The sequence below is a fragment of the Herpailurus yagouaroundi genome, unplaced genomic scaffold (assembly GCF_014898765.1).
Source record: "Herpailurus yagouaroundi ecotype Mexico unplaced genomic scaffold, PumYag 222, whole genome shotgun sequence".
NCBI classification, from domain to species: domain Eukaryota; kingdom Metazoa; phylum Chordata; class Mammalia; order Carnivora; family Felidae; genus Herpailurus; species Herpailurus yagouaroundi.
Genome location: NW_024412453.1, coordinates 9825698 through 9842251, shown reverse-complemented (window position 1 = coordinate 9842251; position 16554 = coordinate 9825698). Strand labels below are relative to the sequence as shown.

Here is a 16554-nt window from a genome sequence, read left to right as displayed (position 1 = left end):
TCCCAAAGGTTGGGGGCTGGTGGCCAGGAGAACCAGCCACGCTATTAGAGGGTTGGAACTTTCTTTCCCAGCAGCGCCCCGCGCCCCCCCCCCCCCCCGGGAGAGGTGAGGAGCTGGAGGTGGAGTTCAGTTGCCAGCTCCTGGTGATTTAATCAGTTGTGCCTATGTCATGAAATCTTCATATAAACCCAAAAGGATGGGGTCCCGAGAGCTCCTGTGTTGATGAGCACACAGGGGTGCAGGGAGAGAGGTGCTCCTGAGGAGGGCACGGAAGTTGCGTGTTCTCTTCCTTTACCTGGCCCCACGCAGCCCTCCCCCCGGCTGTTCCTGAGTTCACATCATCCTCTTATAATAAGCTGGTTATCTAGTAAGTAAAATGTTTCTCTGAGTTCTGTGAGTCGCTGTGGCAAATTCATCTAACCCACGGAGGAGGTCGTGGGAATGTTTGAGATACACAGCCGGTCAGGCAGAAGTACAGGTGACAGCCTGGGCTTGTGACCGGGGTTGGGGGGGCCGGGGGATGTGTGGCGTCTCATAGAACTGAGACCTTGTTCTGAATAGTACGAATTCACGATAGCCACACTTTTGGTTTCGTGGAGGAAATCTCTATTAATTATGAGGGAAAGGGAATATAAGCAATTCAACAATTCCAGTAAACATAAAGAGGGAGAAAAATACAGAGAAGAACAGAGAAGGCTAAATTCATCAAATCGGGTACTCACAACATCCAGCCTTCTGGCTGGGGGAGCCCAGCGGCGAGCAGCCCCGTTGGAGTCCCAATGGAGCATCCTGAGCAGAGCGCCCTCCCCTCAGGTGGGACTTCCGACTAAGTCTTCCCACCGGGGCAACATACACACTTACCCATATGTGATTTATTAAGTCTGCCTGAGTGCGGTCCTGAGCAAGCCTTTTTTTCCTCTGTTTCTCTTATTGTATCTCACAATCTCTGGAGCCCGGGTGTGTGCATATATCTCTGCCCTCCCTGATCCCTCCCTGATCCCTCCCTGATCCCTTCCAGGAGGTGAGGCGAATTAATTCCTCTTGGCGTCGGGGACAGAAGGGCCAGTTCTGATCCTGAGCCCGGATACGGAGCACAAGCCGACCAGTAAGCCCCCCGTGACTGTGTGTGCGCGGCTCTGGGCAGAAATGCACCACAGGCCACACCAACAGCTTCTTTGCAGAACAGACCTTCACCTGTGGGGTCTCTAATGTTGTCTCCAGGTGGAAAATGTCAGAATTGAGTTGAGGTGTAGGACACCCAGCTGGTGTCCGAGAATCGCTTGGTGGTGTGGGGAAAATGCACGCATCTGAAAAGGTGGTCAGAATCACCTTTTAACACTCCTGAAAATGGCAGCTGCCCTGCCATTTGGGAGGATTAAGTCAGATACCGTGTGTAAAAGTGCCAGACATGTCAGAGTGTTAATTTCACTCCATACGGAGTGAAGTCTGGTGGGGACGGTCCTCACTCAGCTGGGACTCCTGCCGTGCTGTCTACTGATGCAGGCACCAGTCTGCAGATGGAAGGGAAGGGCAAATGTGTATTAGCGAGACTTTTCGATGTTCCCGAAGGTGGAAGATTTCTTTCCACATAACTCTGGGTACAGTTCTCAGACCCCACGTCCTGAGACGTGTCTCTTCTGTGTCATTCTCCTATAGAAAACTGAGAACAAGTGACTACTAAGATATAATGGATAGTTGGAAGGGATCTTCTCTTAAAAGGCCAAGTGTTACCTTTGAAGGCCATTGAAAATTGACTGTCGTAGGTAAAGTTCTGGGCATGACTGTGAGTGTTGGCTTAGGGTCATAGCCAGATTCCAGTTGGTTGGACGAACACCAGTAGGAACTTTTTTTTTTTAACGTTTATTTATTTTTGAGAGAGAGAGAGACAGAGCATGAACAGGGGAGGGTCAGAGAGAGAGAGAGAGACACACACACAGAATCTGGAACAGGCTCCAGGCTCGGAGCTGTCAGCACAGAGCCCGGTGCGGGGCTCGAACTCACGGACCGTGAGATCGTGACCTGAGCCGAAGTCGGATGCCCAACTGACCGAGCCACCCAGGCGCCCCACCAGTAGGAACTTTTGAAAGGCTGGCACCCAGCTGTATCTGCCAAGACTCTTGGGCAACAAGCAACAGGAATCTCCAGCTAAGGATGTTGTGGGCTTGCAGAATTGATGGAAGGCCGGGTTTGGAGATGGGAAGGAGTCAAGACAACTTTGGAAGGCTCCTGTGCTGGACACAGGGGCCCAGAGATGTCTCTTAGCAGGAGTGCTGGTCCAGTTAATGTGCCACTGCCAGAGTGACTCTCATTCTGGTCAAGATTGAAGGTCTAGGGAGGAAACACCTGACTGGCCAGTCTCAGTCTCAGGTCACATGACCACCTGCTCGCCACCAGCAGAAGGATTTGGCTGAAGGAGCTTCCTGGGAGCCCACTGGCTTGTGTAGTGCGAGGTGTTTCCTCGGGTCACCATCCCAAGACAGGATCCAGTGAGGCAGAAGTAAACTTTCAAGTGAAACCTGGGTGCTGTTATGAAGGTGGCTGTTATGAATGAACACAGGGTGGCCATAATGCCCACCAGTTGTCCCCTGTTGCTGCTGTATTGTAGTGATAGGCTTTCTTGTGACAATACCATGCGGTTTAAAAATGTTCGTGTCTAGGGGCACCTGTGTGGCTCAGTCGGTTAAGCAGCAAACTTGGGCTCGGGTCATGATCTCGCAGTTCACAAGTTGGAGCCCCGTATCCGGCTCTGTGCTGACAGCTCAGAGCCTGGAGCCTGCTGTGGATTCTGTGTCTCCCTCTCTCTGCCCCTCCCCTCCTTGTGCTCGGTCTCTCTCTCTCTCTCTCTCTCTCAAAAAATTAAATAAACATTAACAAATAAACAAAAAAATAAAAATGTTCATGTCTATGTGATCGGTGTCCTTTGATCCTTGCAATGACCCTGAGGGGTAGGCAAGCAGGAGCAGGGTAATTTCCCTGCTCTTACAGCTATAAAACCTTGGAGGCTGGTCATTTTTGTAGCATTGACTTTGTATCTAGTACCCATTGGTGCTGGAGCATGCACTTTGGTTAGGTGGGTCACGTGGTTTGTAGGTAGTGAACAGGATTGGAGACAGACTTTGTTTTCCTACTGTGGTCCTGTTCTCTGACACTGTAGCCCCTCGTGGTTTTCCTAACCCACCGTTTCCCCAAAAAGTACTTAATGTTAAGTGTTAAATGTCAGGGCATTCAATTCCCCTCAGCTGCCTAGTGGCTCAGTGTTTCGACTTTTGTTTTCCAGTCTCAGCGATACTGGGGGAGAGACCTGGTTTGGTATTAATGTGAGGTTGAATGAAATGAAATTACTGATACTTGGTCCTTTTGACCTGCGAAGGCAACAGTAGCCTACGGTTCAAAGTGTGTCCAGCACAGCCCCCTCCTCCTGTCTAAACAGGGGCTTCGGGCTTAGCCTTTCTCCAGCAGAGCAGCACAGGGGCTTGCTCTGTGGGGCCCAGTGCTGCGACAGCAATAGTTTTCCCTTTTCAAACAGGCGTCTCTCCCGTGGAAAACAGGAGTCAAACCCAGGACAAGTAAACCAGGCTACCCATGCTCGGATGTAACAAAAGTTGCCCATCTGTTTGTGAATGGCTCAAGTCTGGGAAAGAGCGCTGCCCCTGTGCCTTTTGTACACAATGTTATTCTGTTACAGCCGAAATCGCAAAGTGTGAGCGTGTGGGAGGCAGATGTGTTTGATCTTTTGGAGATGACACAGCAAGATGCCACGGGCCTCATGTGAAGCATCAGACACCACGGACATGAAAGGAAATGGCAGGCGAGGCTCCCTGCGTGATTTTGTCCTCCGAAAGCCCCCCAGGAGAGAGTAGGGCAGTCAGCAGGCTCCCGAGCGCAGCGTTTCTCCTCACCCCTTCCCGTTGGAGTTGCGGTCCTGCTCTGTTTGGCCCTCAGAACAAAGACCCATTCTTGTGCTTCATGAAAATTATTCCACGTACTGTCAGTCACGCTGGCCTTGGGAGAGGCTGTAATGTGTGTTTTGAACAGTTTGCCTTCTGGAAATAATGGCCCAAGGACTCAGCAGGCACTGGAAGTCACCTCAAGGGCCAGATACGTTACTGTTCCTCAGAAGCGTCTCCTTCCTCCGTGGAATTACAGAACACCGTCTGGAAGGTGTCCATTGGAATCATCGGCAGCGATCCAAACTTGGGGCTGGCAGGATGAGTGTGGGAATTGGAGCTCAGTTTGAATCCTCGTGTCGCCAGTCCCCAGTCATGTTGGACTGTGGGCAAGTTTTGACTTTCTTGTGCCTCAACGTCCTCACCTGTAAATGGGAACAGCAGTAACTTTATCGACTCAGTGGAGCTCTGAGTCAGTTCATGTGAAGCCGAACAGCTAGTATGTTTCCAGAAATTGTTAGCTATTGTTACTGTCGTTGTAATTTTATGTAAAGTGTCCGGGCACTTGGTAAATATTCTCTGCGCAACTGGGTCTCTTTGCCGTGATGGGTGGCAATGGGTTGGCTTTGAGTATTTGTCTCAGAACATTTAGGAAATGTACATTTTTGTGATCCTTTCGGGGTATGTTGTCAGAAGAAGTCGGAGAAAGGAGCATTTCTTCTCCTTTGAAAGCTTGCCAGGGAAGAGTGATTTGTTTTGGTGATTTTTCTTTACCTGTGAAGAGTTAGAAACATTCATGAACTTTTCAGGAAGCTACAAAACAAAACCAGCTGACCTTTGCTGTTTCTTAATGTTATTCTCAGCACAGTTGAAAACTATCGTTATGGATTCCTCTGGACACTTATGAAACCAAATGGCTTTGTCAGGCATTCCTTTTCTTCTTTTAAAGGTCTTGTTCATCATGTGATTTTTGTCTTCAGTTTGTCATGGGTTTCTTCCCAAGCTATTAGTTTGAGGTGTTGTCTGGATGTTTTAATTCTTCTCATCCTGCAAAAAATCTTGGGGTTCATTAATTGGATTTTCTATCCTCCTATCTTGAGTACTTCATTTCCACTTTGAGGATCTGTAGTAGGTGGTTCCACATTATGTGTGTGTGTGTGTGTGTGTGTGTGTGTGTGTGTGTGTGTGTAAATAATGTTTTTTTTAACATTTATTTATTTGAGAGAGAGCGAGAGCATGCCCAAGAAGGGGACAGGCAGAGAGATAGGGAGACACAGAATCCGAAGCAGGCTCCAGGCTCTGAGCTGTCAGCACAGGGCCCAACACAGAGCTCAAACCCACGAACCGCAAGATCATGACCTGAGCCGGAGTCGGATGCTTAACCGACTGAGCCTCCCAGGCGCCCCTGTATATATATATTTTTTCATGTTGTGTATTCTTTTATTTTACTGTAGTGATCAAATGAATTGATTTCTTTTTGGAAAAAGATTATTTTTAGCTATAGGGGAACTCTAGGGCATTTAGCAAGTCTGAGCACATTTCCATGTCTGAATATCAATAAATATTTGTATTGTTTATAGCCACTGACAATAGTGCTTGGCCCAGCACTATTATTACAGCACAACAATATGTAAGCACTGTCATCACCATCACCATCATCATCACTGTCCTGATAGCAGAGAGAGGCCATGAGCCTGAAGTCTAAGCTCTGACGTGAGAGGCCCACCCAGCCACAAATCACCAATTACCAGCTGTGTAATTTTGGACTTGATTATCTTCTCTAGGCCTCTGTTGTATCATCCGGAACATCAGATGATAATCATGGTCCCCGCTTCCTTGTATATAACAATGTTTGCTTGGCACAGCCAGTAAGAACTTACTAAAACTCAATACATTATCTCCGTATGACTTGACATACCAGTGTTTGGGCCAATTTGGAAACAGAAAGGCTAGAATGACCGCTCATTAATTCCTCTATGCAACAGTTACCTATTGGTAGACTACTGTGTTGGCATTAGGGATGTAAACTGGACGAGATGTTTCTCCGATTGAGTCCAGGAGACGGGCATGTAAATTGCGGACAGTCAAGGAGGCCTGTAGTAACAATTACATTGTATAGATGTGAGAGGTGAGTACTGGGTCTTTAGTGGTCACATGGATAGAATGGGAATTCCAGCAGCAGGAGTAGCAAGTGCGAAGGTGGAGGCAGGCATGAGCAAAAGGGGGGATTGTGGATGATGTGTTGTAGGTGTTGGGAGGTGATCTGGAAAGTCACTAGGTGTTTGAACTTTATCCATTAGGGTATCATTGTTTTTCTTTTTCTTTATTTTTTTTTAAATTTTATTTTATTTTAAGCTTATTTATTTATTTTGAGAGAGAGAGAGAGAGAGAACGAGCGATTGAGCAGGACCTGGGGAGAGGCAGAAAGAGGGGGGGGGGAGAAGAATCCCAAGCATTGTTAGTGCGGAGCCTGACCCGGGGCTCGAACTCCTGTACAGTGAGATCATGACCTGACGTGAAACCAAGAGTCCATTGCTTAACTGATGAGCCACCCAGGTGCCCCTAAGTTGTTGTTTTTTTAATGTTTTATTTATTTATTGAGAGGGAGAGCATAAGTAGGGTAGGGGCAGAAAGAAGGGGGGCAGAGGATCCAAAGCAGGCTGTGTGCCGACAGGCTGACAGCAGTGAGCCTGACGTGGGGCTCGAACTCATGAACCACCAGATCATGACCTGAGCTGAAGTCACATGCTCAACTGACTGAGCCACCCTGGTGCCCCTCTTTTTTTTTTTTAATTCATTTTGAGAGAGAGAGAGCAGGGGAGGGCCAGAGAGAAGTAGAGAGAGTCCCAAGCAGGTTCCACGCTGTCAGCGGAGAGCCCAGTATGGGGCTTGAATTCATGAACTGTGAGATCACGACCTGAGCTGAAATCAAGAGTTGGATGCTTAACTGACTGAGCCCCCCAGGCACCCCAGTTAGGGTGTCATTTCCTAGGCTGTGGCTATTTGCATACCATTTTCACAGTTTTTGCCATTTCTCTATACCGTCTGAGCCAGGTGTTGGCTTGTGGTGGAATTTGAAGGCCCTGTCTTATGACTCTGGACTTGTCCTAAGTAACAGCATCAGTGATATCAAGGACGGACGGCTGGTTATAGATTTTCTTGATGCATTGAAGTGATTAACATAGAAATGTCCATCTGTGTCCCTTCTGAAATTGTGTCATGTTCTGTATGCCATGGCAAAGTGTGGCGTGGGCGAGAGAGAAATAAAGGACAATATAGTCAGATCTGCATTTCCCGAGGAGGTGGGGGGGATGGGTGGGGTGCGATGGGGCCCGGGGAGCAGGGGGCAGGGGGGCTGGGTGGAGGGAGTGCTCTTGGGAGGAGAGACGGAAAGATCGAGAAGCTTTGTGACTGAGCCTTGATAAGCCTGAGGTGCTGACTGGACACGGAGGATGAGACATCCGTTCTCTGGCTCTAAGGTGCGGCCAGAAATCAGAACAGACTGGTTTTCAGTTGTACCCTTTTGTTTGTTTGTTTTTTTTTTTTTTTTAATTTTTTTTTCAACGTTTATTTATTTTTGGGACAGAGAGAGACAGAGCATGAACGGGGGAGGGGCAGAGAGAGAGGGAGACACAGAATCGGAAACAGGCTCCAGGCTCCGAGCCATCAGCCCAGAGCCTGACGCGGGGCTCGAACTCCCGGACCGCGAGATCGTGACCTGGCTGAAGTCGGATGCTCAACCGACTGCGCCACCCAGGCGCCCCATGTACCCTTTTGTTTGAAAGCAGGCTTTGGCGTGAAGTTTTCTTTCTCCCAGACTGTGGGTTCCCACCAGGCTTGGAGACCCATGGGCCACTGGCTTAATGTCCCTTCTGTGTCTTTTTCCCTTTTAATGTCACCAGCCCCTTCAGCTGATTTCCTTCCCAGCCGCCAGCCCCTGTTCCTGATTTTGAAACGTCTCTTCTGCCGGGAGAAGCCGGGACAGTGTTTGCTTCTGGAGAGAGCTGGAGGTCTGTCCACCCCAGAGAAGACAGATCCTGTGTTGGTGTTAGTAACTTGTGAAAATGGTCAGAAATTACGATTTAACCCATTTAAGAATTGCTCATTGTTTTGATTTCTTGCTCTTCTGGTAGAACATACATTTGATTTTTTTAATTTCTTTTTACACCCTCAAACGCTCACACTTAACACTGGCTTGAAAACTATCACCTTGTGAGTTTTCGCCCTTACCAGGCTTGCATTTTTTTTTCTGGTTCTGTGTCAACTTTTTTTTTTTTGCTCTCTTTTTTACTCCCTTCCCTCCCTCTGGGTACCTTGTGTTCATGACCGAGATTTGTTTGTTCTGCGGTTTTCTCCATGTTCTCAGAATTTTTACAAATAAAACACGGGTTTTATTGCTATTGTTTTACGAAAATTGAATCATATGTAACGTTCTGCTTCTGCATTTTCTCTCTTGGCCGAACCCTTATCCAAGTTACGGTTCCAATAATCGTTCTAATTATTTTTAGTTTTTTAATTCTACTAGTTTTTATTTTTTTTAAAGTTTATTTATTTATTTTTGAAAGAGAGAGAGTGAGCGAGCAGGGAAGGGGCAGAGAGAGAGGGAGAGAGAATCCCAAGCAGGCTGCACACTGTCAGTGTGGAGCCTGATGCAGGACTCAAACTCCTATACCATGAGAATATCTTGAGCTGAAATCAATACCTTGAGCTGAAATCAAGAGTCAGGTGCTTCACCAGCTGAGCCACCCAGGTTCCCCTTGAGCATCTTTTCTTTTTCTTCTTTTTTTACAAAAAAAAATTTTTTTTTTTTAACATTTATGTACTTTTGAGGGACAGAGAGAGACAGAGCGTGAGCCAGAAAGGGGCAGAGAGAGAGGGAGACACAGAATCTGAAGCAGGCTCCAGGCTCTGAGCTGTCAGCTCAGCTTGAGCAGAGCTTGAGCTTGTGAACCACAAGATCATGACCTGAGCCAAAGTCAGATACTTAACCAACTGAGCCACCCAGGTGCCCCTCTTTTTCTTCTTTTGAGAGAGAGAGAGAGAGAGAGAGAGAGAGAGAGAGAGAGAGAGAACGAGTGAGCAAGGGGCAGAGAGGGAGAGAGAGAGAGAATCTCAGGAGGGCAGAGAATGATGAATCCTGAAGTGGGGCTGGAACTCAAGAACCGTGAGATCATGACCTGAGCCAAACTCGGATCCTTAAGTGACTGAGCCACCCAGGTGCCCCTGTAGTATTTTTTATTTGTGGGTTAGAAACACTTTTTAAAATCTTTTTGTAGATCTTCTTTTTTTTGCTTAACATTATTATCTAAACTTAAAAAGAAATGTATTTCAAGTTCTCTATAAGCATTTAAAATAGTTGTACACTTTTTCCTCATCATAACTTTTAAATCCTATTTCTTCATTTGTTGTAGCTCAAGGTAGCAATATTTCTGGTTTTTGAGATAAGAATATTTCTTTAATGCTTATTTTGGAAAGGAGCTAAGTTCAGGAAAGCATAAAGGCAAGAAAGACATCAGCAGTAATTCTTTTACGAAGTGGCTCTTAATTTTTTTCACCTAATTCCCTTTAGGATTTTTTTTTTAGCATGCTTGAGAGCATACTTAGTATGTAGTTTAAAAAAAATTTTTTTTTAAACTTTTTTTTATATTTATTTTTGAGACAGAGAGAGACACAGCATGAACGGGGGAGGGGCAGAGAGAGAGGGAGACGCAGAATCGGAAGCAGGCTCCAGGCTCTGAGCCATCAGCCCAGAGCCTGATGTGGGGCTCGAACCCGCGGACCGCGAGATCGTGACCCGAGCTGAAGTCGGACGCCTAACCGACTGAGCCACCCAGGCGCCCCAGTATGTAGTTTTATATCCCGCTTACTTTTCATTTTATATTTTAAACCTGTGGGTGTTCACTAGAAGCTCTTGGTATGAGTTTTAAGGGCTAAATAGCATTTGACAATATGCTCTGTTACTGTTCATTCAACTAGTTCCCAGTGTCAGCTCTTTAGGTGTTTTTTAACTTTCCACAGGTGCAGATAATGTGTTTTGAATATTTTCATTTGTAAATCTTTATCGGACTTGTAGATTGCAGTGGGGGACTGGTCTTTGCCAGTGAAATTCACAGGCTACAGGATGTGCCCTTTGGAAAAGTTAGTTCATAAGGCACAAATACAGAGCATAGACGCTGCAAATGGTTGTCATGTCACGGCCTTGCCTTAGCAAGGCTGGTGTGATCGTGCTGCCTTAAATATGGCACAGGGCTGATGCTGTTAATTGCCTGATTTTTAGGGGTACAGTTGACTCCACTCCAGGTGACATTGGAGCTTTCCACATGAGGATAATCCAGTCCATTTTCATAACTGTACCTGGTTTTCTCCAAAAGGTTCCTCGAACACGTGAAAGGAGCTCTTTGAAATGTGCCCTCCTTCATAAGGTTACTTTTATTGTTGATCCTGTCTGTTGTTCTAACGTTTGCCATAAAAAAGTAGAGGATTCTTAAGAATCTTACTGTAGATTGATGTGGCAGGTTAAGGAGTCTTGAAATACAGGTTGCAGCTTGCAGAATTTCAGCAGTAAACTAGTTAAGCTCATGCCGTGTCCCCCTGTGCTGGTGGTAGATAACTTTCACATTCAGCCGGAGCAGGCTATTTGATTTTCCATACATGAACTCCTTTATCAAGCTTTACTGAGCACCTTGAGGACCATTTTTTTTTTCTTTTTAAATAGCTTTTTTTGAGTCTAATACACATACCATACAAATCTACCTCTTGTAAGGGTGCAATGCTCTGATTTTTTTTTTTCAGTACTTTTATACAGTTGTGCAACCATTAACCACAATATAGTTTTAGGACATTTTCATCGTGCCACAGTTTCCTCCTGTGCCAATTTATAGTTAACCCCTGATTCCAGCGTTAGGCGACCACGGATTGACTTTTGGTTTGTATGTATTTACCTTTTCTCAGCGTTTCATGGAATCCTGCGCTGTGTAGCCTTTTGGGTCTGACTTCTTTCCCTTAGCATAGTGTTTCCAAGGCTCATCTTCGTGGTAGTGTCAGTTTTTCACCCCTTTGTAGGGGGTGCTGAGCAGTGTTCTGCATCGATACACCACAGTCGATGTATCTCTTCATCTGGTAAACAGTTGTATGCGTAAACACTTGAAGTGATTTTTTTTTTTGACTGGTGCTTTTTATTTAAATTTCTTTTAATGTTTTATTTATTTTTGAGAGAGAGAGATAGAGCATCAGCAGGGGAGGGGCAGAGAAAGAGGGAGACACAGAGTCCGAAGCAGGCTCTGGGCCCTGAGCATCAGCACAGAGTCCAGTGTGGGGATTGAACTCACGAACCATGAGATCATGACCTGAGCCGAAGTTGGATGCTTAACTGACTGAGCCACCCAGGTGCCCCTAAATTAAAAATTTTTTTTTTTATCTTAAAGAGAGAGCGGGAGTGGGGGAGAGAGGCAGAGAGAGGGAGAGAGATGGAGAGAGAGAGAATCCCAAGCGGGTTCCATGCTTAGTGTGTAGCCTGATGTGGGGCTCAGTTCCATGACTCTGGGATCATGACCTGAGCCGAAATCAAGAGTTGGATGCTGGGGCACTCGGGTGGCTCAGTTGGTTGGGCGACTGACTTTGGCTCAGGGCATGATCTCACCGTTTTGTGGGTTCAAGCCCCGTGTCAGCCTCTGTGCTGACAGTTCAGAGCCTGGAGCCTGTTTTAGAGTCTGTGTCTTCCTCTCTCTGCCCCTCCCCTACTCACCCTCTGTGTCTCTCTGTCTCTCAATAATAAATAAATGTTAAAAAAAAAAAAAAGTCGGATGCTCAACCAAATGAGTCACTCAGGTGCCTCTTGATTGGTGATTTTAAAAATATGAAAACAGGGAGACTCTTAAATATGGAGAACAGAGGGTTACTGCAGGGGTTGTTGGGGGTGGGGATGGGCTAAATGGGTAAGGGACATTAAGGAATCTACTCCTGAAACCATTGTTGCACTATGTGCTAATTTGGATGTAAATTTAAAAAAAATCAATAAAAAAAATGAAAACAGGGGTGCCTGGGTGGCTCAGCCAGTTAAGTGTCTGACTTTGGCTTAGGTCTTGATATCACAGTTTGTGAGTTCAGTCCCCACGTTGGGTTCTGTGCTGACAGCTCAGAGCCTGGAACCTGCTTCGGATTCTGTGTCTCCCTCTCTCTCTCTGCACCCCCTGCCCCTACTTGTGCTCTTCCTCTCAAAAATAAACATTAAAAATTTTTTTAAAATATGAAAACATTTGCTGTTAAGTCCCCCACTTAATTAAAAACATGCCCAATTCACTGACTTACATTAGAAGTTGGATGTGATGAAATGCCATGGAGGCAGCCAGCCCACCACAGTGATGCCAGAAAGCATTTAGCAGAGAGCATTCTGGGAAATAGGAGAGACCAAGCTGAGAAAATGAAGAGCCCCGCTCAAGCAGGTGCCCCTTTGCTTTGCAGGAATTATCATGGAAATGAGTAAAGATGAGAAGAAATGGAAGCCTTAGGGTGTGAGGTCATAAATCAGCGCCTGTAGTGTGTCCGCCATGCGTTAACGAGGTAGAGATGGCGTGTGGTTGGACAAGTGTGTTCTGCCTGATTGAACCGACCTGGGCCCGGAATACGAATTGTACAACATCTCCTGAGACGCGTCTCTCGCCTGAATGTGCAAGTCTGTATTCTGAGTCCCCCAGGGGAGGCACCATTTTGGCCACGGTTACCACACTTGTGCTACATACTGGGACAGGCATTGTGCTACACACTGGGACACTGAAGATGCATGAGGCATGATCCCTGGTGTCTGGGAGCTCAAGTTAGCGAGAGGAGACAGCTCTAGGAAGCAGCTCATTAACAGAGAGGTTGGTCAAGTGCCGTACTAGAAAGAAGCTCAGAATGAGGAAGCACTCAGGAAGGCTTCCTGGTGGAGGGGACCCTCGAGCCAAGTCTTGAATGACCAGTAGGTACAAGGTCAGGTAAAATGGGAAGTGAAAAGGGGACATGGGGAGGGTGATAAACAGAATGGCCTTTGGCAAGGCAGTCATCGCAATGAATTAATTATAGGATTAGTACCCCCTGTGGGTTTTCTGCTGTATTAGGTTGATTGTGACATGTCTGCATCTGGAAGGTAATACTGATGATGTAACCTGAGCCTTGGGGACTGAGTTTGTGCTGTTCACCTGCATTCCATTCTCTTTAGGGGCCAGATATTATCTAGAGTTGGCGGGGCAGTTACTGACTTGTGCACTAGAACCAAGCAAACTAACAGGGATTGTTGATTTCATTACCGTATTTGCCGATAATTTGTTTAAAGGTACAGGCTGTGGTTTATTATGGAGAATAATAATTCTGGTGTATTCCTCCCGGGATAGGGCTTTGGCTGGGCTCCATTTTGCCATACGTCTTTTGGTTGCTGTGGAATTTAGATAGTTTTGCTAGGTGTCCCAGCTTTCAGGAAGCCCTTAAATGTGTGCCTGGGTAAACTTGTAGAGAGACTGGCATAGGCACAGCTCATCTTTAAGGGTGACATCTGCCCAGCAAAGAGGGTTGTTCCAGTGTGGGGGAGTAATCTGGGATTCACGGTTCAAGATTATTTACTCATTTTCCTGCCCGCTGAGAAAGGATTTAGGGAGCACGTCCTGTGTACCAGACATTGAGCCAGTTGCAGGAGAGCCAAGGTAGGAGCTGGAAACCAGCATATTTGAGGACACTTGTTTGGTTTGGGATGCCACATAGGTTTCTTTCCTGTGGAGGGCCAGCTTTGATCATTGGCAGTGGTCACCTGGAATGCTGGGATGGATTAGTGATGTCTGTCATGAGCACAGGCTGGAGTGTGAATGTATGAATGCTGGGTATTTGATGCTCTGTTAGGGTTTTCTGGTGCAGGCAGAGGACTCGAGTAAAAGTGGGGTATGGGAGAGAGAGGACATTTGTCTTAGAATAAGCATGTTTGTCTTGGTATGGGGTGTATTGGAAACTACCTTGGATCAGTTCAGGCTTGGGCAGGACTGGAGTACAGATGTTGTTAATTATGTACTGTCTTATATTGCTGCTTATTATGTACTCATGTTACTGTCTCTGAAATGTCTTTAGCCTGTTTTTTTTAAGGTGTAAAATGGACGTAATACCACCTGTATCATAATGTTGGTGGAAAGAGTTAATTAAATAATGGCTATGAAAATATTTTACCACCGACAGAGCAATAAACTCTTGGAGTATTATTGCTACAGGTGTGGAGGTGAGTGGATCAGGAAATGCCTGAAGTTAGGCAAGGTTGAGCCAGATGGTGATGGCCTCCGGGCCTTTGCACTGGGTCCCCCTGCCCAGCCTGCTATGTCTTGTCACATCCAGGTCGTAACTCCAAGGTTACCTCCATTTGGGCCACCGAATCTAAGCCTGTTCCTGACGTGTCTCCACCTATCACCTCGTCTTGTTTTATTTTCTTCAAAGTTCTCATAACTGAAATGGTCTGCTCAGTTTGTGTATCTCCCTCTGTTAGAACCACGCAGATGTGGTGAGGCAGAGACCTTGGTATGTCTTTGTATCCTCAGAACCTAGATTAATAGAGCCTGGCACAGAGGAATTCAGGATTTCTTAACGTATGTTGTATGAGTGAATGGAAGGGTCTCTGAAGTCCACAGACCCGATGGGCCTTGGGGCCCGAGAGCCCTGGGATGGTTGTTAAGAATAGGACATAGTAGCTGTGACCTCCTCTCTTTGCCAACATGATCTTGAAACTCCTATTTCCTTGGTTATTGAGAAATAAATTTAATTGAATCCACAGTAGTTGTAACTTAATTGAAAATTCTTTCCATTAACTCTGGATCTGACTTCACAATATTCTTGCAACAAAATAAAGAACAAGAATCAGAATTCATATTATTTTTTTAGTGTATGTAACAGGCCATGAAATTATACAATGTTTCCAATTTGGCAGGCTGGTGCATTCAATCTCTTCAAAGATAATCTAATTCTTTAAAGTACATGTGATATGAATTAGAGTTGGAACTTGTGAATTGGATACAGTTAGCAGCCAGCCCCTCCCTAAGCCTAACTGATCTGTTTTTAAATTGGATTTTATTCTTTTCTCCTCTGATGGCTGGCACCAATTCCATTTCCCTTGTTTCCTGTGAATTGTTACTATGCGTTCAGGAGTCTGATGAATATGGCCAGACTTTGTGGGGCTTCCTGGACTTATGTGAAATGAACAAAAACGGGGAGAGGTGTGTGGAGAGGCCCCAGTCAATTCCGTGTCACTTACCTGACTGCCAATCCAGCTGTCCAGTGTGTACCTTCCCGCTGAGCTTTACAACCGCTGGCACACCCCGTCCCCGGAGGTGCTGGGGCTGCCCTGGTTGTCTGTCTCCCTTCACAGACGGACTGATGAATCACTGGTTCTCTCGCAGGGTGACCTGTCTGTGCGCCCAGTTTGAGGCCGTCCTGCAGCATGGCCTGAAGAGGAGCCGGGGATTGGCGCTCACGGCGGCCGCAATCAAACAGGCAGCAGGCTTCGCCAGCAAAACAGAAACAGGTACTGCTTGGCCTGATGCAGCGCAGAGGATGAGGTCTTTTCTGTTGCCCTCCTTTTAAAAAGTTTTCATTTATTTTTTAATCGTGTGGGACGGGCGTGGGGGGAGCGTGGTGGTGCAGAAATCCACGAGTGAGAAAGTCTTACTCGCGGTCCCTATTGGCGTTGTCCTTTGCGGACCCCTTGGAGCCGCGGGTTGCCATCTCTGGGGGCTCGGGGTGCTGCAGCCAAGGTGCATATGTGACCAGCGTGGCTGGCAATCGCTGGGAACTCAACGTGTTCTAATTTTCTGCATGGGGATAGCACGCCATTCCGCGGTCAAGTCTGTCTTCAGCAACAGCGACAGCAGGTCTCTGAGCTTACGCCTCTGCTACCGTCCGTATGCGTGTTGCCAGAGCATTTCGCACGTGCCCTGCTCCTGTGAGTCTGACCGACGGGGCCAGTGTTAATAATGGCTACCGACACATAGGAGCAGTTTGCACAAGCCTGGAACCTCGTCAGTCTTTTATGTCAGTTAGCTCATTCGGCAGCCTTGTGAGTAGCAGGGACCTTATTTTCTCCATTGTGCAGATGAGGAAACTGTTCGAAGCGATTTGCTTTGGATCTGAACCTAGAAGCATCTCATGTCCTATAAGATACGTACTCTGCCCTTCCTCCAGGACATTTTATTAAAAAAAAATTTTTTTTTAACGTTTATTTATTTTTGAGACAGAGAGAGACAGAGCATGAACAGGGAGAGGCAGGGAGAGAGGGAGACATAGAATCTGAAACAGGCTCCAGGCTCCAAGCTGTCAGCACAGAGCCCGACGTGGGGCTCGAACTCACGGACCGTGAGATCATGACCTGAGCCGAAGTCGGACGCTTAAGCGACCGAGCCACCCTGGGGCCCCCCTCCAGGACATTTTAAAGAGTAGGTTCTTTCAGACCCTGCTTGTGGGTGCTGCTCTTAGTTCCTGAATCTTGTCACTGTGGCGACGTGCGTGTCACTGCTGATCGAAATGCTCAGAGGGCCCCTCGCTCACAGCTGACCGTTGGCCCTCGCCGTGTCTGGCCGGGGCGTCTGTGGGAATTCTCTGCCAGACAAGACAGTTCTCTGCCTCTCCCCCTCCCTCTCCCCCTCCCTCTCTCCCTCCCTCTCCCCCT

The 16554-nt window shown here is 46.9% G+C and overlaps 1 protein-coding gene across 4 annotated transcripts in view; it reads left to right on the top strand.

The window, feature by feature from the left end:
* The window catches only part of SNX29 (sorting nexin 29), a 506664-nt gene that overhangs the window by 25431 nt on the left and 464679 nt on the right, over positions 1-16554 (top strand). For all 4 annotated transcript variants that reach the window (XM_040459014.1, XM_040459016.1, XM_040459013.1 and 1 more), the window contains exon 4: positions 15290-15414. In XM_040459014.1, the coding sequence (XP_040314948.1) occupies positions 15290-15414 (125 nt within the window). The remainder of the gene's footprint in view (positions 1-15289; positions 15415-16554) is intronic.